General features: G+C 36.3%; 1 protein-coding gene across 8 annotated transcripts in view; it reads left to right on the top strand.

Moving 5' to 3' along the window:
* Positions 1-22674, top strand: part of CNTLN (centlein) — a 331436-nt gene that overhangs the window by 80551 nt on the left and 228211 nt on the right. For all 8 annotated transcript variants that reach the window (XM_033439732.2, XM_033439731.2, XM_049711050.1 and 5 more), the window contains exon 3: positions 7648-7732. In XM_033439732.2, the coding sequence (XP_033295623.1) occupies positions 7648-7732 (85 nt within the window). The remainder of the gene's footprint in view (positions 1-7647; positions 7733-22674) is intronic.

Genomic DNA, 22674 nt, shown 5'->3' with positions numbered 1-22674 from the left:
AAAAATCTTTTTCAGAGTGTTCTAATGTTTTCATTTTGTCTAGAATGATTGCTTCACATTATTGCATTAGTGTGTGCATGTTTTGTGTTTGTGTGTAGAGCATGTTTTTTCTTAATGTGTTTTGGATTTTTTGTCTGTGGTCCCATCTTGTGTGAGAGGGTTGCTGTTATGGTTCTCATCCTCTTTCCCCACTACTCCTCCTTTTCTAATGCTTTTTTCTCTAGAAATTTTGTTATTGTCACTAAATTGTCACCCTCACTGCAACCCCCCATCCTGAAATAGGTTTTATATTGGTAGTTTGGGGCTCTTAGCCAACAGTACAACAGAGGATTTACTATACTTAGTACATGAGCTGTGGGGTGCTTTGGCTCAGCCTGTGATTGGATGCTGTATCTATAAACTTTTGCCTTTATAGACTTTCATGTAAGCCTTAATTCCAGGCAAGAATGGGCAGAAGTTTTTTCAGCCTTCTTTCAGGTGATGGGAATTCCACCCCAGTCTCTGGTTTAAAACAATGGGCCTGGCTATGCTTCTACTTATTGAGCAGGACATGTTTATTCCCTGTTGTCTCTAGGAGCCAGCCTCCTTTCCACCTTAGCCTGCATCTGGATCTGGACAGCAGACAGCAGCTTCATCCCCATTCATAGCATTGTACTTCTGTTTAGTTTGTGATCCTTAGGTGTGACTGTGTCTCCTTAATTTTTTGTGCTTTATGTTTTTCTATTAATACTGTAATTTAGAGAATATAGAAGAGCCTCAAAGTGTGAACTTACTATGCTAACTTATTGGAAGTCTAATTTAAAAATTTTTAATGTATTATTATGCCATCTGCATCTGTCTCCTTTAGTGGTGTGCTTTTTTTGTTTTTTTAATTGAAATATACTTGACAGATAATATTATATTAGTTTCAAGTGGACTACATCATGATTTAACATTTATATACATTATGGGATGATCATGATAAGTCTAGTAATCAACTGTCCCCATGCAAAATTATTACACTCTTATTTACCCTATTCTTTATCCTGTATGTTGCATCCCTGTGGTTTATTTATTTTATAACTGGAGGTTTGTACCTCTTAATCCAATTCACCTATTTGCCTCCCTCTCCTTCTCTGGCAACTACCCATTTATTCCCTGTATCTATGAGTCTTCTTCTGTCTTGTTCTGTTTGTGTTTTTTTTTTCCTTCTGTTTTTCAGATGTCACATATAAGTGAATTCATATGGTATTTGTCTTTCTCTGTCTGACTTATTTCATTTAGTATAAGTCCTCCTAGATCCATTCATGTTGTTGCAAATGGCAAGGTTTCATTTTATTATACCTAAGAAATATGCCATTGTGTATATATACCACATCTTTATCCATTCATCTACTGATGGGCACTTAGGTTGCTTCCATACCTTGGCTATTGTAAATAATGCTACAATGATCATTAGTATGCTTATACCTTTTTGAACTAGTGTTTTTGTTTTCTTTGGGTAAATACCCAGAAGTGAAATTGCTGGATCATTATGGCAGTTCTATTTTAAACTTTTTTAATTTTTTGAGGAACCTCCATCCTGTTTTTCATAGTGGCTGCACCAGTTTACATCCCCACCAGCAGTGCACATCCTCACCAATACTTGCTATTTGTTGTCTTTTTGATGATTGCCATTCTGACAGGTGTGAGGTGGTACGTCATTGTGGTTTTAATTTGCATTTACCTTGTGATTAGCAATGTTGAGCATCTTTTCATGTGTCTGTTAGCCACCTACATGTCTTCTTAGAAAAATGTCTATTCAGGTCATCTGCCTATTTTTTATCATTTTTTTTTGTTTTTTTCTTTCTGGTGTTCAGTTGTATGAATTCTTTGTATATTTTGGATATTAACCCCTTATCATCAGATATACTGTTTGTAAATATCTTCTTCTATTTAGTATGCTTCCTTTTTGTTTTGTTGATTGTTTCCTTCATTGTGCAAAAGTGTTTGAGTTTGATGTAGTCCCATTTTTTAATTTTGCTTTTGTTTGCCTTGCCTGAGGAGGCAGATCCAAAAAAATATGCTGTGACTGATGTCAGAGAACATAGTGCCTAGGTTTTCTTCTAGCAGTTTTATGGTTTCAGGTCTTTTATTTAAGTCTTTAATCCATTTTGAGATTTTTTTTTACGGTGTGCTAAAGTGGTCCAGTTAGATTTTTTTTTCTTTTTTTTTTTGCATGTAGCTGTCCAGTTTTTCCAATACCATTTATTGAAGAGGTTGACTTTTCCCCATTGCATATTCTTTCCTCATTTGTTATAGATTAATTGACCACATAAACGTGGGTTTACTTTTGGGTTCTATTCTGTTCCATTGGTCTATGTGTCTGTTTTTGTGCCAGTACCATACTGTTTTGATTACTCTAGCTTTGTATTATGGTTTGAAATCAGAGAGTGTGATACCTTCAGCTTTGTTCTTCTTTCTCTAGATTGCTATGGCTATTCAGGGTTGTTTTGTGTTTCCATACAAATTGTAGAATTATTTGTTCTAGTTTTGTGAAAAGTGCCATTGGTATTTTGATAGGTATTACATTGTAGATTGCCTTGGGTAGTATGGTCGTTTTAACGACATTGATTCTTCCAATCCAAGAACATGGTGGTATATCTTTTCATCTATTTGGGTCACCTTAAATTTCTTTCATCAGTGTCTTATAGTTTTCCTAGTATGAGTTTTCTACCTCTTTAGTTAGATTTATTCCTAGGTATTTTATTCTTTTTGATGCAATTGTAAATGGGATTTTTTTCTTAATTTCCCTTTCTGATAGTTACTTGTTAGTGTATAGAAATACAACTGATTTCTGTATGTTGATTTTGTATCCTGTAACTTTATTGAATTCATTTATTTGTTCTAAGTTTTTTTTGTAGCTTCTTTAGGATTTTCTATAGTATCATGCCATCTGCAAACAGTGGCAGTTTTACTTTTTCCTTTCCAATTTGGATTTGTTTTATTTATTTATTTTTCTAGTCTGATTGCTGTGGCTAAGAATTCTAATACTATTTTGAATGAAGTGCTGAGAGTAGGCATCCTTGTCTTGTTTCTGGTCTTAGAGGAAATGCTTTCAACTCTTTACCTTTGAGTATTATGTTGGCTGTGGGTTTGTCATATATGGCCTTTACTATGTTGAGGTAAGTTTCCTCTATTTCCGCATTCTGGAGAGTTTTTATTGTAAATAGGTGTTGCATTTTGTCAAAAGCTTTTTCTGCATCTACTGAGATGATCATATGATTTTTATTCTTCAGTTTGTTAAGGTGGTGTATCACATCGATTTTTGGGTATTGAACCATCCTTGCATCCCTGGGATAAATCCCACTTGATCATGGTCTGTGATCCTTTTAATGTATTGTTGAATTTGGTTTGCTAATATTTTGTTGAGGATTTTCAACAAAAAATCCTCTAATTTTCTTTTTTTGTCTTTGTCTGGTTTTGGTATCAGGGTGATCCTGGCCTTGTGGAATGAGTTTGGAAGCATTCCTCCCTCTGCAGTTTTTTGGAATAGTTTGAGAAGCCTATGTGTTAACTCTGCTTTAAATATTTGGTAGAATCCACCTGTAAAGCTGCCTGGGCCTGGACTTTTGTTTGTGGGGAGTCTTTTGATTACTGATTGAATTCCATTACTGTTAATTGGTCTGTTTATGTTTTCTGTTTCTTCCTGATTGTCTTAGGAGTCTGTATATTTCTGGGAATTTGTCTCCTTCTTTTAGGTTGTCCATTTTATTGGCATATAATTGTCCACAGTAACCTTTATGATCCTTTGTATTTTTACGGTGCTGGTCTTAACTTCTCCTTTCCCATTTCTGATTTTATTTATTTGGGCCATTTCTCTTTTTTTCTTAATGAGTCAGTTTTGGATGGAATGTTCTATATATATTGATTAATTACATCTGGTCTAACATGTCATTTAAGGCCAGTGTTTCTTTATTGATTTCTGTCTATATGATCTGTCCATTGATATTAGTGCTGTGTTAAAATCCCCTACTGTTATTGTGTTACTGTCAGTTTCTCCCTTTATGTTTCTTAATATTTTCTTTATGTATTTAGGTGCTGTTATGCTTTGTGCATGTATATTTACAATTATTATATCTTCTTGTTGGGTTGATCCCTTGATCATTATGTAATTTCCTTCCTTGTCTCTTGTTACAGTCTTTAAAGTCTATTTTGTCTGATATAAGTATTGCTACCCCAGCTTTGTTTTTGTTTTCATTTGAATGGAATTTCTTTCTCCATCCCCTCACTTTTAGTCTGTATCTACGTCTGAAGTGAGTCTTGTAGGCAGCATAGATATAGAACTTATTTTGTGTCCATTCAGCCACTATTTGTCTTTTGATTGGAGCATTTAGTCCATTTACATTTAAAGTAATTATTTAATAGCTATGTATTTATTGCCATTTTGTTAATTGTTTGGGGATTGTTTTTGTAGGTCTTTTTTGTTCATTCTCTTCTTGTTTTTTTGTTTGGTCTCTTCCCTTATGATTTGATGACTATCTTTAATGTTATGTTTGGGTTTCTTTCTCTTTTTTGTTTGTGTATTTGGAATATGTTTTTGATTTGTGTTTACCATGAGGTTCATATATAACAACCTATATATATGTGATTAATTTAAGTTGGTGATCTCTTTAAGTTCAATACAGTCTAACAACCCTACATTTTTACTCCACCCATCCCCACATTTAATGTTTTTGATGTCATGTTTTACTTCTTTTTGTATCCTTTACATATTATAATAATTACTTAGTATGGATATAGATGATTTTACTATTTATGTCTTTTAACCTTCCTACTAGCTTTATCAGTGACTGATGTACTACCTTTACTGTATATTTATCTTCACCAGTGAGATTTTTCTTTCATAATTTTCATATTTCTAGTTGTGGCCTTTTTTTCTGCTTATGGAAGTTCCTTTAACTTTTCTTGAAAAGCCATTTTAGTGGTGCTGAACTCTTCTAGCTTTTGCTTGTCTGTAAAACTCTATCTTTCCTTCAAATCTGAATGATAGCCTTGCCAGGTAGAGTATTCTTGGTTGTAGACTTTTTCCTTTCATCACTTTGAATATATTGTGTAACTCTCTTCTGGCCTGCAGAGTTTCTGCTGAAAAGTCAGCTGATAGCCTATGTTAGTTCCCATGTACTTAACAGGTTGCTTTTCTCTTGCTCCTTGTAAGAGTCTTTTATTTTAATTTTTGCCATTTTAATTATGATGTGTCTTGGTGTGGACCTCTTTGGGTTCATCTTTTTGGGGAGTCTCTATGATTCCTGGCCTTGGATGTCTGTTTCATTCCCCAGGTTAAGGAATTTTTCTGGTATTATTTCTTCAAATAAGTTCCCTGCTACTTTGTCTCTCTCTTCTCCTCTGCCACCCCTATATGCAAATGTCAGTATGCTTGATGTTGTTCTAAAGGTCTCTTAAACTATTTTCCTTTTAAAAAATTCTTTTTTTCTTTTCTGCTTGGGAGAGTTCTACTACTCTGTCTTCCAGGTGCTGATCCTTTCCTCTGTATCATCTGATCTACTGTTGATTTCTTCTACTGTATCTTTTATTTCAGTTATTGTATTTTTCAGCTCTTGTTTGGTTTTTCTTTATATTTTTAAACTCCTGTTGGAATTTCCACTGTGTTCATCCAGTTTTCTCCCTAGTTCATTGAACCTGTTTTTGATCATTACTGAACACTTTTTCAGGGAGATTGTTTATCTCCACTTTGTTTAGTTCTTTTTTTTTTCCTGAGGTTTTGTGTTATTTATTTGTTTGGAACATATTTCTGTTTCCTCATTTTGCCCTATTCTCTATGTTTATTTCTGTATGTTAGGTCAGTCAGTTACATTTCCCAATTTGGAGAAGTAGCCTTATGTAGGAGACACTCCATGGGGTCCAGTAGCACACTCCCCTCTCATCACCAGAGCTTTGTGCTCTAGGGGTTCTCCTTATGTTGGCAGCATGTACCCTTCTGTTGTGGTGGGGCCAACTACTGTGGATATGTTGTTAGGCAGAGCTGGCCCCTGGCCCAACTGGCTGTGAGGCTGTGCCTCATGCAGTGGCTGTAGGCCTGCTGGAGAAAAAGGTAGGTTTTCTGTGTCATTGGCTGTATGCCCAAGGGAGCCTGGGGCTGGGTCCTTGCATAGCTGTCTGTGCAGCCTGGGGTGATCTACAGCTGGTGCTAGCCCACAGGTGGGTGCCAAGTCCCCTGGTGCTAGTAGGGTAGAGGGAGGATTCCAAAATGGTACTTGCCAGTGCTGGTGTTATTGCAGTAGAACAAGTCCCCCAGAATGGCTGCCACCAGCATCTCTGTCCCCCAGGGGGTCTCAGTTGCCTCTTGCCTCTCCAGGAGGCTCTCCAAGACCAGCAAGTGGATCTGATCCAGACTCTTTTCATACCGCTGCCTCTGCACTGGAACTTGGATTATGTGAGATTTTGTGCATGCTTTTTAAAGGTGGAATCTCTGTTTCCTGTAGCTTCCAGCTCTCCTGAACATGAGCCCCACTGGTTTTCAAAGCCAGATGTCCTGTGGTATCATCATCTTGGTGTAGGATATCTGGGCTGGAGAGCTTGACATGGCACTCAGATCCCTTGCTCTTTGGAGAAGACCTCTAAAATTGTGATTATCCTCCCAGTTGGGGTCCACCAATCCTGGAGTGAGGATCCTGACTATATTGTGTCTCCACCCTTCCTAACCATCTTATTGTGGTTTCTTCATGTCTTTATTTGTGGAGTATCTTTTCTGCTAGTCTTCAGTTTACTCTCATAAATAGTTGCTTCATAAGTAGTTGTAATTTTCATGTTGTCCAGGGAGGGAGGTGAGTTCAGGGTCTTCCTACTCTGCCATCTTGGTCACCAGCAGTGGTATGCTTTTATGATTGGTGTCTCTTAATTCTAATATCCCCTGTGCCTTCTAAACTCCTTTGCTTCATCTCACTCTTTCTTAAATAAGGGTTCTTTCTTTCTTCCTACCTGTATACTTTGTGATTCATGAGTGATTTAGGTACAGATTTCATTTATTTTACCTATTTTTAAAGTTTAAAAATATATATAACTGAACACCCAATACACTTCTCCCCCATTTATTTATTTATTTATTGGCCACACCCCACGGCATGTGGGATGTTAGTTACCCGACCAGGGATTGAACCTGTGTGCACTGCATTGGAAGTGCAGAGTCTTAACCACTGGACCGCCAGGGAAGTCCCCCCCCATTTATTTAATGTTGGTTATTAGTAAGTCTTTAGTTTTCTCTCTTTTGAGGCTTTTACTTTAAAAATGATAACTATTTTATTCTTAACATAATTGCATATATAAAGCGTTTACATTAACAAGAGCATATTGACATATTCAGTAATTATTTTAAATTTATGATATAGTGGCTGTTATAATCAAGATCAAATGTGTTTTAATATGTTTTGTAATACATCTAAATATAGAAACTAAACTTTTTTTTAGTATGAAATTGTCTTAGTTGTCAGCAGTTGTAAGTTGTTGTCACTTGCCATGTGGTTTCTGATGAATTCTGAAAGGGCTGTCAACTTCTGATAATTTAATTTTCTATATTTTAATGTGATACTCATTATCAGGATGTGAAAATTTAAAGAATTGGCTACAAATTATGACTAATAAAATTTTAATATATATATTTTTTGTTTCTAGAGAAAAACAGAAATCTGAAGCAAAAGACAGAAAAGTTTTAGAAATTCTGCAAGTCAAGGATGCTAAAATAGAAGAATTGGAACAGGTTGGTGTTACAACAGAAAATACTAAATTTATAATATTTGTTCCAGGTAGTAGGTCTTTACAAATATTAAAAAATTTTTTTGCAATAATGTTCATAAAGAATATCAGGGTCTTTATGTCAAGCTATTACTATAGTCAGGTTACTATAGTACTTTAGTCAGTTATTCTTTGTTTTCTGAATTAATAGACTATGTTATATATACAATAAAACTCTTAAGATGATATTGTAATTTTATAGTAGTAACTATCAATCACTTTTTGTTGAAATCTGCTTTTTTTTTTTAGCAATTATCATTCACTTCTGAAACTTAGAAATTTTAAAACGGTTTAATTTGTAGAAAAGATTTAACAACTGGGATGATTCTATTTGATCTTTTGAAAACTTGCATTTTCAAATTATGCAATTCTATAATTGTAATTATACAATTATATATAACTATATATTTTAAATTATATGTAATTATGTACTCAGTATATTATCACTACAAAAATTCATGTGGTCATTGCTTCCAGGAATAATCTTCAAGGTATTAACATCTTAAAAATAAAGGTGAAAGAAATTTAAGAATGGCCTATATCATGATATACTATTTAAATTTATTTTATACCCAGTAGCTCTTTATAGGCTAAATTATCTGTATTTTCTAGATAAATGAAGGTTCTTTCTGGCACCTATGCTCTTCCGACTTCTTACTCTATTTTCCTTCCTAGCCAATTAAACAATCATGAGAACTTTCATCAAAGGTTGGTTATTGTTATTAAGTTGTTTTATTAAAGGACTAAAAATGGAAGTTAATGTAGGTAAAAGATTAAATAATTTGTTCATTCTCTACATCCATATAAACTTGTTCTAAAATTGAATATAGATTCCTACATGACATATAAATTTGAAATTTATACCTTTTCCAGCATTGTATTTTCCTTATGAAAATGTCATAATTGGTGCTATAGTGATAAAATTTTAAAAATAACTTTTTAGTTTATTTTGGGAAAAACAGTTGTATTTGCCACTCGAATATCAAACAATATCCAAATGAATTTTAATATAGATAATTATTGCCATATGCCTCGTATATTAATTAGGCTAGTCTAAGCTGCCTAATAAACACAATGTTAAGACTTGGAAGTGGCAAACATCATTTGTACCAGCATTTCATTGAGAAAAACCAGTCATGGCCACCGCAAGATTCAGGGGATTTGGGAAAATGTAGATCCAGGCTGAGCAATGTCTTCCTCAGTCACAGGTCTGTTCTGTGGTGGGGAATGGATTTTGGCACTCTTTTTGATATCCTTTGGCATTAAGTTTGCAATGCTTTAGGGAATGCTTAGTTTACCAGGTCTAGATAGTAATAGCATAACATTATAAAAAATGTTGACTTTCTTAAATGACAGTATATTTTTCTTTTGTCTTTGCTAAATTCTTTTTCTACTTCCTTTTCCTTGGGTAGATATTATTTCACTATTTACTTTTTGAGTAGAATCATTTAGCTCATAAAATATTAAATGCCCATGAGAGAAATTATTTGTTTTTTAGGCACCTAATTTGTTTTCTAGGGCCTTTAATTTCTTAGCCTAAACCATGTATACTTTTGTACAATAATGGTTGTCACTTTCTACAGGGTATATTTTCAGTTTAATTCAACAAATTGCTGTATTAAATGTAGACATTATCTTGTGATGGTACTGTGGAAAATTCAGAGTTAAATTTCTTGCCTTTAATGATTTCTAAGTCTCTATGAGCAGTAGGGTGGGGATAAAAGTGAGGTGCAAGTAACCATATTCTGCTACATTAGATTAAGGTTCTGTGAGGGTGGGGACCCTTGTATACCCAACATCTAATATTTACCATATTGCCTGGTTTATAATAGATGCTCTTTGAATATTTTTAAATGTGTGACTTAAATTGAATAAAACCAATGTATTTTAAGTGCCATGAGAGAATCACAAGCAGAGTGCTATAAAGATTCAAAGGAAGGAGAGATTAAATTCTGTGGAGAGGTCTTAAGGTATTCAAATGGTTTTAATAGGTAGAGATTATAGGAGGATTTGCCCATGGTGAACATCAGGCAAAATTCTTGAAGGTGGGAGTATAGAGTATGTTTGGGTGATACTGAAATTTATAGTTTGTTTCATAGATAATATGTAGCAGTGTAGGCTAAGATGAATATTATATTGGACCTGTATTAAGGAAAGGCCTTTATTGCTAGAATGAAGTAGTTGGACTTACAGGCCAAAGGAATCTATCTAAGCTTTTCATTCACTTAAGTTAATTAATCTGTAATCTCTGAAAATAAAACTGATAATCCAGTATACAATTAGAAAAAGAAAAGCAGAAAGTAGAATGATCTGTAAGAAGATTATTTCATAGTATAAGAGTAATAACATGAACCTGAACTATTAGTTTTGCAAGAATTAAAGATATATAAATTAGAACCATAAGGAACTGACAGTAATTTGAAAGTGACTCTTAGGTTTTCAGCCTGGAGAATCCAGGGGAGCAGTGGCGTTGTTGTCAGAAAGAGGGTTATTATAAAGAGGTACAACAACTTACTGTGAGGATGACTTCTGAGCTTCTTTTAGACAATTTGTGTTTTAGTTATTGGTGGGAATTCCATTTAGAGATTTTTAAGCAAACCATTGAAAGCATGGATCCAATCCTTGGGAAGGAGTTTTCTCCTTGATATATAGATATCTAATGTTATAGTTAGAGGGAAGACTTTAAACGGAATTCTAAGAACTAGATATTTGCTGATATTATTAATGGGTGAGAGGAAGAACAAGTTTCGGTTAAAGAGATGAAAAGACTGTTCAGAGAAGTAGAAAGAGAGAAGTATAATATCATATGTCATGAATTGAGAGAGGACAGTTTCAAGAAACAAAAGGTGGTTAATGTAAAATGTTACAAAATTCATGAGGTTTGTGAAAAAATATTAAATTCAACAATCATGAAGTTTTTAGTGATTTTAGAAAGCAACACAAGTGGAATGGTATATGACATTTTAAGAGATCACTGAATTCTTAGAAAGTGGTGGAAACAAATGAGGAAATTTAACAGTGCAGAGAAAGAAATTTTTGCATTTAAAAAATGTTAGGCAAAATATTTGAAAGTAGTGGAGAAGGAAATTAAAATACACAATACAAGGAGACTTAATTTAGTTAACAGAATTCTAGTTGAAGGTGGAGACCATGAGATCAAGAAGATAACAAGATTTAATACATTTATTCTAATTTTTTCATCTTTAGTCATTCAGATTATATCTTAATTTTCTTCTTAAACTATTATCTTTCCTCCAGCATTCTTTCAGTTAAATTTGTTGTATATTTGTTCATCCTTTAACATTGCATATTTAGATGAATCTCTTGTATATACTATTTGGTTGAACTTTGTGTCTTGACTCAATATTTACGTCTTTACCTTTTTAAAGATAAGTTTATTCCGTCTGCGTAAGATCTGATATACTTATTTGATCTTTGTTCTCTGATTGACCTTATGCTTTCTGCTTTAGTATTTTCTTTGTCTTTTTAAAATTTGCCACATATCTGTCTTCTCTTCATTTGTGTGTGTGTGTATATGTGCATGCACTCTTACGTTGATAATTTGGAAGGTTTAGGGTCTGTATCAGTTCTTCTTGTGGTTAAATTTATTATTTTATATATAATATTTAACACTATACTTTTTAAAATTGAAGTATAGTTGATTTACAATCTTATGTTAGCTTAAGGTATATAGCAAAGTGATTCAGTTATATATATGTGTGTATACATATATGTATTTATATTCTTTTTCAGATTATTTTCCACTATCGGTTATTACAAGATATTGAATATAGTTCCCTGTGTTATACAGCAGGTCTTTGTTGTTTATCTTCTTTATATATAGTGGTGTGTAGCTGTTAATCCCAAACTCCTAATTTATCCAGCCCTCCCTTTTCCCTTTGGTAACAATGTTTACTTTCTATGTCTGTGAGTCTGTTTCTGTGTTGCAAATAAGTTCATTTGTGTCATTCTTTTGGATTCCACATATAAGTGATATCATGTGATACTTGTGTTTGAACACTATACATCTTAATGCTAACATATTCTAAAAAATATGAATAGTATCTCTCAACTGCATACTGTAAAAAGAAAATGAGAAAATTAGCAAATTTTTACTTATTCATCCTTTCTCCTCCATTTTGAAGTGAACTTAAAGAGAGTAATTGGAGGACTTAATTTCCTGTTCTTAGCATTGTTGGTTGTATTTTTTTATATTGTCAAGATTTCCAGTGTTTATGTTTCATAACCATTTTCTCTATTATTTTCTCTTATAAATTCTTCAGGAAGATATCTTGTGGTACATTAGTTTTTCTCCTGCTGTATAACAAATTAAAGCCTTAAAAGAATGTACACATTTATTAAATTGCTGTGGGTCAGGAGTCTGGGCATAGTTTAGGTGGGTCCTCTGCTCATTATCTCGATTGTAATTGAGTTTTCAATTGGCTTATGTTTTCATGTGGAGGCTTAATTTGGGAAGAATCTCCTTCTAAGCTTATTCAGGTCGTTGGCAGAATCCAAGTCCTTGCAATTTTAAGACTGAAGTCCTAAACAGGAACAAAGTCTGTAATAGGATTCTCCAGAGAAACAGAACTAATTGTATGTGTGTGTGTGTGTGTGTGTGTGTGTGTGTGTAGAGATAGATAGATAAATAAAGATATGAGAGAGAGACAGAGAGAGACAGAGAGAGACTGAGAAGTTGATTTTAAGGCATTGTTTCATGTATTGATAGTTGTGGGCTGGCAAATCTAAATTCTGCATAACAAACTGGAGACCCAGGGAAGAGTTGATATTGCAGCTGAACCCAAAAGCATTCTGGAGGCAAAATTCCTTCCCCCTCAGAGGATTAGTTCTTTTTTTTAAGGTCTTAAATTGGTTGTATGAGACCCATTCACATTATGGAGGCGTTATCTGTTTTACTCAAAGTCTACTGATTTAAATGTTAATCACATCTACAAAACACTTTCACAGCAACATCTAGATTGGTGTTTGATTAAAAACTGGTTATTTGGGCTTCCCTGGTGGCGCAGTGGTTGAGAGTCCGCCTGCCGATGCAGGGGACACAGGTTCGTGCCCTGGTCCGGGAAGATCCCACATGCCGTGGAGCGGCTAGGCCCGTGAGCCATGGCCACTGAGCCTGCGCGTCCGGAGCCTATGCTCCGCAACGGGAGAGGCCACGACAGTGAGAGGCCCGCGTATCGCAAAAAAACCCAAAAAACAAAAAACAACTGGTTATCATGGGTAGAGTGGTTTAACCACGTTGACACATAAAATTAACCAAATGGGTAAAATGTACTGAGAGAAAGGTCTTTAGTGTGAGGTTTTATGTTTATCTGCTAGGGGTTAGGCTGTGTTTACTGTTTGTTTAGCAAAGGCTAACATTTGCTTTGGTGTCCTTTTTATTTGGGTTTCTTTTTTTAACATCTTTATTGGGGTATAATTGCTTTAAAATGGTGTGTTAGTTTCTGCTTTATAACAAAGTGAATCAGTTATACATATACATATGTTCCCATATCTCTTCCCTCTTGCGTCTCCCTCCCTCCCACCCTCCCTATCTCACCCCTCCGGGCAGTCACAAAGCCCTGAGCTGATCTCCCTGTGCTATGCGGCTGCTTCCCACTAGCTGTCTACCTTACGTTTGGTAGTGTATATATGTCTATGCCTCTCTCTCGCTTTGTCACAGCTCACCCTTCCCCCTCCCCGTATCCTCAAGTCTGTTCTCTAGTAGGTCTGTGTCTTCATTCCTGTCTTACCCCTAGGTTCTTCATGACATTTTTTTCCTTAAATTCCATATATATGTGTTAGCATATGGTATTTGTCTTTCTCTTTCTGACTTACTTCACTCTGTATGACAGAATCTAGGTCTATCCACCTCATTACAAATAGCTCAATTTTGTTTCTTTTTATGGCTTAGTAATATTCCATTGTATATATGTGCCACATCTTCTTTATCCATTCATCTGATGATGGGCACTTAGGTTGTTTCCGTCTCCGGGCTATTGTAAATAGAGCTGCAGTGAACATTTTGGTGCGTGACTCTTTTTGAATTATGGTTTTCTCAGGGTATATGCCCAGTAGTGGGATTGCTGGGTCATATGGTAGTTCAATTTTTAGTTTTTTAAGGAACCTCCATACTGTTCTCCATAGTGTCTGTACCAATCACATTCCCACCAGCAGTGCAAGAGTGTTCCCTTTTCTCCACACCCTCTCCAGCATGTATTGTTTCTAGATTTTTTGATGATGGCCATTCTGACTGGTGTGAGATGATATCTCATTGTAGTTTTGATTTGCATTTCTCTAATGATTAATGATGTTGAGCATTCTTTCATGTGTTTGTTGGCAGTCTGTATATCTTCTTTGGAGAAATGTCTATTTACGTCTTCTGCCCATTTTTGGATTGGGTTGTTTGTTTTTTTGTTATTGAGCTTCACGAGCTGCTTGTAAATTTTGGAAATTAATCCTTTGTCAGTTGCTTCATTTGCAAATATTTTCTCCCATTCTGAGGGTTGTCTTTTAGTCTTGTTTATGGTTTCCTTTGCTGTGCAAAAGCTTTTAAGTTTCATTAGGTCCCATTTGTTTATTTTTGTTTTTATTTCCATTACTCTAGGAGGTGGGTCAAAAAGGATCTTGCTGTGATTTATGTCGTAGTGTTCTTTCTGCCTGTGTTTTCCTCTAAGAGTTTGATAGTTTCTGGCCTTACATTTAGGTCTTTAATCCATTTTGAGCTTAGTTTTGTGTATGGTGTTAGGGAGTGATCTAATCTCATACTTTTACATGTACCTGTCCAGTTTTTCCAGCACCACTTATTGAAGAAGCTGTCCTTTCTCCACTGTACATTCCTGCCTCCTTTATCAAAGATAAGGTGACCATGTGTGTGTGGGTTTATCTCTGGGCTTTCTATCCTGTTCCATTGATCTATCTTTCTGTTTTTGTGCAAGTACCATACTGTCTTGATTACTGTAGCTTTGTAGTATAGTCTGAAGTCAGGGAGCCTGATTCCTCCAGCTCCATTTTTCGTTCTCAATATTGCTTTGGCTATTCGGGGTCTTTTGTGTTTCCATACAAATTGTGAAAGTTTTTGTTCTAGTTCTGTGAAAAATGCCAGCGGTAGTTTGATAGGGATTGCATTGAATCTGTAGATTGCTTTGGGTAGTAGAATCATTTTCACAATGTTGATTCTTCCAATCCAAGAACATGGTATATCTCTCCATCTATTTGTATCATCTTTAATTTCTTTCATCAGTGTCTTATAATTTTCTACATACAGGTCTTTTTTCTCCTTAGGTAGGTTTATTCCTACATATTTTATTCTTTTTGTTGCAGTGGTAAATGGGAGTGTTTTCTTGATTTCACTTTCAGATTTTTCATCATTAGTGTATGGGAATGCCAGAGATTTCTGTGCATTAATTTTGGATCCTGCTACTTTACCAAATGCATTGATTAGCTCTAGTAGTTTTCTGGTAGCATCTTTAGGATTCTCTATGTATAGTATCATGTCATCTGCAAACAGTGACAGCTTTACTTCTTCTTTTCCGATTTGGATTCCTTTTATTTCTTTTTCTTCTCTGATTGCTGTGGCTAAAACTTCCAAAACTACGTTGAATAATAGTGGAAAGAGTGGGCAACCTTGTCTTGTTCCTGATCTTAGTGGAAATGGTTTCAGTTTTTCACCATTGAGGACGATATTGGCTCTGGGTTTTTCATATATGGCCTTTATTATGTTGAGGAAAGTTCCCTCTATGTCTACTTTCTGCAGGGTTTTTATCATAAATGGGTGTTGAATTTTGTCGAAAGCGTTCTCTGCATCTATTGAGATGATCATATGGTTTTTCTCCTTCAATTGGTTAATATGGTTTATTACATTGATTGATTTGCGTATATTGAAGAATCCTTGCATTCCTGGAAGAAACCCTACTTGGTCATGGTGTATGATCCTTTTAATGTGCTGTTGGATTCTGTTTGCTAGTATTTTGTTGAGGATTTTTGCATCTATGTTCATCAGTGATATTGGCCTCTAGTTTTCTTTCTTTGTGACATCCTTGTCTGGTTTTGGTATCAAGGTGATGGTGGCCTCGTAGAATGAATTTGGGAGGGTTCCTCCCTCTGCTATTTTTTGGAAGAGTTTGAGAAGGATAGGTGTTAGCTCTTCTCTAAATGTTTGATAGAATTCGCCTGTGAAGCCATCTGGTCCTGGGCCTTTGTTTGTTGGAAGATTTTTAATCACAGTTTTAATTTCAGTGCTTGTGATTGGTCTGTTCATATTTTCTATTTCTTCCTTATTCATTCTTGGCAGGTTGTGTTTTTCTAAGAATTTGTCCATTTCTTCCAGGTTGTCCATTTTATTGGCATGTAGTTGCTTGTAGTAATCTCTCATGATCTTTTGTATTTCTGCAGTGTCAGTTTTTACTTCTTCTTTTTCATTTCTAATTCTATTGATTTGAATCTTCTCCCTTTTTTTCTTGATGAGTCTGGCTGTTTATCTATTTTGTTTTCTTGAGAGACTTCTTAGATATCATCTGAAACACAAAGGTCTTTCAGTTGTATTACCTTTTTATTATACCGAAGCCCTATTGATGAAACCTATTGTGAGGTGTCTGGGGAGGGGAAGTATTCCATAGTCTTATGTTTAGGTCTCAGTCTTTTAGTGCGCTTGTGCCCATAGGCTCTGACCTTCACAAGTGCTTCTCAGTTTTTTCTCCCTTAGGAAAGATTGGAAGGCTAGAGGGTTTTGGAGTTGGGTTTTTACACCCTGGGGGTTGGTTAGTCTCTGGTAAAATCCCAGCAGGCTTTGGTAAAATAATTTCTCTTGAGGAGAGGCCTTGTTAAGAAATATATACTTAGGGGAAATTTTATTTTATTTTATTTTTAAATTAGTTTTTATTGGAGCATAGTTGCTTTACAATGTTGTGTTAGTTTGTACTGTACAGCAAAATAAATCAGCTGTACTTATATATATATCCCCTCTTTTTTGGATTTCCTTCCCATTTAGGTTACCGCAGTGCATAAAGTAGAGTTCCCTGTGTGATACAGTATGTTCTCATTAGTTATCAATTCTACACATAGTATCAATTGTGTATATATGTCAATCTGAATCTCCCAGTTCCTCCCACCCCCACCCTTTCTTCCTTGGTATCCATACAGTTGTTCTCTACGTCTCTGTCTGTCTTTCAGCTTTGCAAATAAGATAATCTGTGACATTTTTCTAGATTCCACATGTATGTCTTAATGTACGATGTTTGTTTTTCTCTTAATGACTTTCTTCACTCTATATGATGCTCTCTAGGTCCAACCATGTCTGTGCAAATGACCCAGTTTTGTTCCTTTTTATGGCTGAGTAATATTCCATGGTATATATATGTACCACATCTTCTTTATCCACTCCTCTGTTGATAGACATTTAGGTTGCTTCCATGTCCTGGCTTTTGTAAACAGTGCTGTAATGAACATTGGGGTGCATGTTTCTTTTTGAATTATGATTTTCTCAGGGTATATGCCCAGTAGTGGGATTGCTGGGTTGTATGGTAGTTCTAGTTTTACTTTTTTGAGGAACCTCCATACTGTTCTCCATAGTGGCTGTATCAGTTTACATTCCTACTAAGAGTGCATGAAGGTTCCCTTTTCTCCACACCCTCTCCAGCATTTACTGTTTATAGATTTTTTGATGATGGCCATTCTGACTGGTGTGAGGTGATACCTCATTGTAGTTTTGATATGCATTTCTCTAATAATTAGTGATGTTGAGCATCTTTTCATGTGTCTGTTGGCCATATGTATGTCTTCTTTGGAGAAATGTCTGTTTGGGTCTTCCATCCATTTTTTTTATTGGTTTTTTTCTTTTTTTGATATTGAGCTCCATGAGCTGCATGTATAGTTTGGAGATTAATCCTTTGTCAGTTGCTTCCTTTGCAAATATTTTCTCCCATTCTGAGGGTTGTCTTTTCCTCTTGTTTATGGTTTCCTTTGCTGTGCAAAAGCTTTTAAGTTTCATTAGGTCCCATTTGTTTATTTTTGTTTTTATTTCCATTACTCTAGGAGGTGGGTCAAAAAAGATCTTGCTATGATTTATGTCACAGAGTGTTCTGCCTTTGTTTTCCTCTGAGAGTTTTATAGTGTCCAGTCTTATATTTAGGTCTTTAATCCATTTTGAATTTTTTTTTCTTTTGTAGGGTGTTAGGAAGTGTTCTAATCTCATTCTTTTACATGTAGCTGTCCAGTTTTCTTAGCACCACTTATTGAAGAGACTGTCTTTTCTCCATTGTGTATCCTTGCCTCCTTTGTCATAGACTAGTTGACCATAGGTGCGTGGATTTAATCTCTGGCCTTTCTATCCTGTTCCATTGATCTATATTTCTGTTTTTGTGCCAGTACCATGTTGTCTTGATTACTGTAGCTTTGTGTATAGTCTGAAGTCAGGGAACCTGATTCCTCCACCTCCATTTTTCTTTCTCAAGATTGATTTGGCTCTTCGGGGTCTTTGTGTTTCCATAAAAATTGTAAAATTTTTTGTTCTACTTCTGTGAAAAATGCCAGTGGTAGTTTGATAGGGATTGCATTGAATCTGTAGATTGCTTTGGGTAGTATAGTCATTTTCACAATGTTGATTCTTCCAATCCAAGAACATGGTATATCTCTCCATCTGTTTGTATCATCTTTAATTTCTTTCATCAGTGTCTTATAGTTTTCTGCATACAGGTCTTTTGTCTCCCTAGGTAGGTTTATTCCTAGATATTTTATTCTTTTTGTTGCAATGGTAAATGGGAGTATTTCCTTAATTTCTCTTTCAGATTTTTCATCATTAGTGTATAGGAATACCAGAGATTTCTGTGCATTAATTTTGTATCCTGCTACTTTACCAAATGCATTGATTAGCTCTAGTAGTTTTCTGGTGGCATCTTTAGGATTTTCTATATATAGTATCATATCATCTGTAAATGGTGACAGTTTTACTTCTTCTTTTCCACTTTGAATTTCTTTTATTTCTTTTTCTTCTCTCATTTCCATGGCTGAGACTTCCAAAACTATGTTGAATAAATAGTGGTGAGAGTGGGCACCCTTGTCTTGTTCCTGATCTTAGAGGAAATGTTTTCAGTTTTTCACCATTGAGAATAATGTTGGGTGTGGGTTTGTCGTATATGACCTTTATTATGTTGAGGTAGAGTCCCTCTATGCCCACTTTCTGGAGAGTTTTTTTTATCATAAATGTGTGTTGAATTTTGTCAGAAGCCTTTTCAGCATCTGTTGAGATGGTCATATGGTTTTTGTTCTTCAGTTTGTTAATATGGTATATCACATTGATTTGTGTTTATTGAAGAATCCTTGCATCCCTGGGATAAACCCCACTTGATCATGGTGTTTGATCCTTTTTATGTGTTGTTGGATTCATTTTGCTAGTATTTCATTGAGGATTTTTGTGTCTATGTTCATCAGTGATATTGGCCTATAGTTATCTTTTTGTGATATCTTTGTCTGGTTTTGCTATCAGGGTGATGGTGGCCTTGTAGAATGAGTTTGGGAGTGTTCTACCCTCTGCAATTTTTGCAAGAGTTTGGGAAGAATAGGTGTTAGCTCTTCCCTAAATGTTTGATAGAATTCGCCTGTGAAGGCTTCTGGTTCTGGAGTTCTGTTGGTTGGAAGATTTTTAATCACAGTTTCAATTTCATTACTTGTGATTTGTCTGTTTATGTTTTCTATTTCTTCCTGGCTCAGTCCTGGGAGGTTGTCCTTTTCTAAGAATTTGTCCATTTTTTCCATGTTGTCCATTCTATTGGCATATAGTTGCTTGTAGTAGTCTCTTATGATCCTTTGTATTTCTGCGGTGTCAGCTGTAACTTCTCCTTTTTCATTTCTAATTTTATTGATTTGAGTCCTCTCCCTTTTTTCTTGTGGAATCTGGCTAAAGGTTTATCAATTTTGTTTACTTTTCAGAGAACCAGCTTTTAGTTTTATTGATTTTTGCTATTGTTTCCTTCCTTTCTATTTCATTTATTTCTGCTATGGTATTTATGATTTCTTTCATTCTACTAACTTTGGGTTTTGTTTGTTCTTCTTTCTCTAGTTACTCTAGATGTAAGGTTAGGTTGTTTCTTTGAGATTTTTCTTGTTTCTTGAGGTAAGATTGTATTGCTATAAACTTCCATCCTAGAACTGCTTTTGCTCCATCCCATAAGTCTTGGGTTGTCATGCTTTTGTTGTCATTTGTTTCTTGTTATTTTCTGATTTTCTCTTTAATTTATTCAGTGATCTCTTGGTTATTCAGTTGCATATTGTTTAGCCTCCATGTGTTTATGGTTTTTACATTTTTTTCCCTGTAATTGATTTCTGATCTCATAGTGTTATGGTTGGAAAAGATGCTTGATACGATTTCAGTTTTCTTAAATTTACTGAGACTTGATTTATGAGCCAGGATGTGATCTCTCCTGGAGAATGTTTTGTGTGCACTTGAGAAGAAAGTGTATTCTGCTGCTTTCGGATGGGATGTACTATAAATGTCAGTTAAGTCTATCTGGTCTGATGTGTCATTTAAGTCTTGTGTTTCCTTATTAATTTTCTGTCTCGCTGATCTGTCCATTGGTGTAAGTGGAGTGTTAACGTCCCCCACTATTATTGTGTTACTGTCAAATTCCCCTTTTATGGCTGTTAGCATTTACCTTATGTATCGAGGTACTCCTAAGTTGGGTGCATAAATATTTACAATTCTTATATCTTTTTCTTGGATTGATCCCTTGATCACTATGTAGTGTCCTTCCTTTTCTCTTGTAATAGTCTTTATTTTAAAGTCTCTCTTCGGGCTTCCCTGGTGGTCCAGTGGTAGAGAATCCACCTTCCAATGCAGGGGATGCAGGTTTAATCCCTGGTTGGGGAACTAAGATCCCACATGCCGTGGGGTAACTAAGCCCGCGTGCTTTAACTATTGAGCTTGGACACCTCAACTGCAGAGCCTGTGTGCCACAAGTACAGAGCCCACGTGCCCTGGAGCCCATGTACCACAGCTAGAGAGAAGTCTGCGTGCCACAACTAGAAAGAAGCCTGCATGCTGCAATGAAGAGCGCGTGTGCTGCAACTAAATATACTGCATGCTGCAACGAAGATCTTGCCTGCTGCAAGTAATACCCGGCACAGCCAAAAAATAAAATGAAAAAAGATAATAAAGTCTATCTTGTGTGGTATGAGTATTGCTACTCCAGCTTTCTTATGATTCCCATTTGCATGGAATATCTTTTTCCATCCCCTTACTTTCAGTCTGTATGTGTCCCTAGGTCTGAAGTGGGTCTCTTGTAGACAGCATATACACGGGTCTTGTTATTGTGTCCATTCAGCCAGTCTTTGTCTTTTGGTTGGAGCATTTAATCCATTTACATTCAAGGTAATTATCGATATGTATGTACATTCAAGGTAATTATGGACTAAAGTAATAACAAAAACTGAAAAATAAAACAGAAAGGAAGCAAGCAAAAAAGTGAAGAAAATATAAAATATATATATGAAAGCAATAAAAATAAAATAAAACAAAAATCAAAGAACCAAAACCAGAGAAAAACCCCAAAACAACCAAAAAGTAAAATAAAAATAGAAAAATTAAAAATATATATATTAAAAAAATAAGAATAAAAGATAAAAAATAATTAAAGCAACAATACCAACAACTGAACAGAATGAAACAAACAATAAAAGCATAACAGTAATAAATATATTTTCTTGGGGCATCCTCTCTCAGTGTCCTTGCTCCCACAGTGAGCCATAGCCAATCCCCGCCTCCCAGGGAGGCCTTCCAATACCTCTGCATAGGTCTCTACACCTGCTGTGGGCACTGTGGGGTCAGCTCATAGTCTGACCTGGCCTGACTCTCCGGTGTACTTGCCCTCAAAGTCCACTGCTGTGAAGGCTATACTGAACTCAATTGTTGGAACATTCATCTATTCAGGTATCTCACAGATGCAAGATTTACCAACCCGATCTTGGGGATTTAATCTGCAGCTTCTGCAACTGCATGGAAAGATTTCCGTTCCTCTTCCTTAGTTGCACTGTCCCTGGGGCTCAGCTTCGGTTTTGATCCCTTCTCTGCATGTGCGCCACCTTCCTTCCTTGCCCAGGCAAGAGGGAGTGGAAGCAGCAGCTGATTGGGTCACACTTATTCAGGCCAGGGAGGGGTACGGCGGCTACAGTTGGGGGGGCGGCCACAATTGGGGTGTGTGCGAGTTACCTGCGGCAGCCGGGACCAGCAGGCGGTTGCAACAGACTGTGGCGCACTGGCTCTGGTGGGAGTCCCCCTCCCAGTACCCGTGGATGCAGGAGCTGGCGTGTGAGGGTGGTGGCTGCCTTGCCCCGCCCCCATGCACCACTCAGCAATGGCACTTCACCTTCCAGGCAGACCACGCTTCCTCTAGGGGCATTCCTGGCTGTGCTTCCCTCATTCCTGTCCCCTCTGCTGTGCCCGGGGAGGCAGAAGCCGGCTGCAAAGGTGTTGTAATGGTGGCCCCACCCTTTGCATACCACTCAAGAGTGACGCCTTGCTTCTATGGTGTCTGGAACTTTTCCCACAAACTCTCTTGGTTGTAGAGCTCCTTACTCCTGTCCCTTCAGGCTGTCTTTTTGTAGCCAACAGCTGTCCCCTCCCTGGGTCCTCACTCCAAACCCCATTTTCCAGCACCCAGACCTTGTTTGCAATAGGTGACTCATGACTCAGGCTGGAATGCACAGAGCTGTGGTGTAGACCATGTGTGCAGTTCTTACTTTGTCCTGCCTTCTACTGACCAATGGCTGTGTTCTCCTTTGATTCCCCTGAAGGTCCTTTTCTTTCCCAGCTGATTTCCCCACCATGAGGGAGTTAGAATTTCTGAGTTGCAGGGACCTCTCCTCACCTTCAGCTTCCCGCCAGGGGTGCTAGTCCCATTTTTGATTCCTCTTTTCTTT

Source organism: Orcinus orca, chromosome 6 (assembly GCF_937001465.1).
Source record: "Orcinus orca chromosome 6, mOrcOrc1.1, whole genome shotgun sequence".
NCBI classification, from domain to species: Eukaryota; Metazoa; Chordata; class Mammalia; order Artiodactyla; family Delphinidae; genus Orcinus; species Orcinus orca.
The sequence above is the reverse complement of the archived record's forward strand: the minus strand, read 5'-3'. Positions and strand labels throughout refer to the sequence as shown.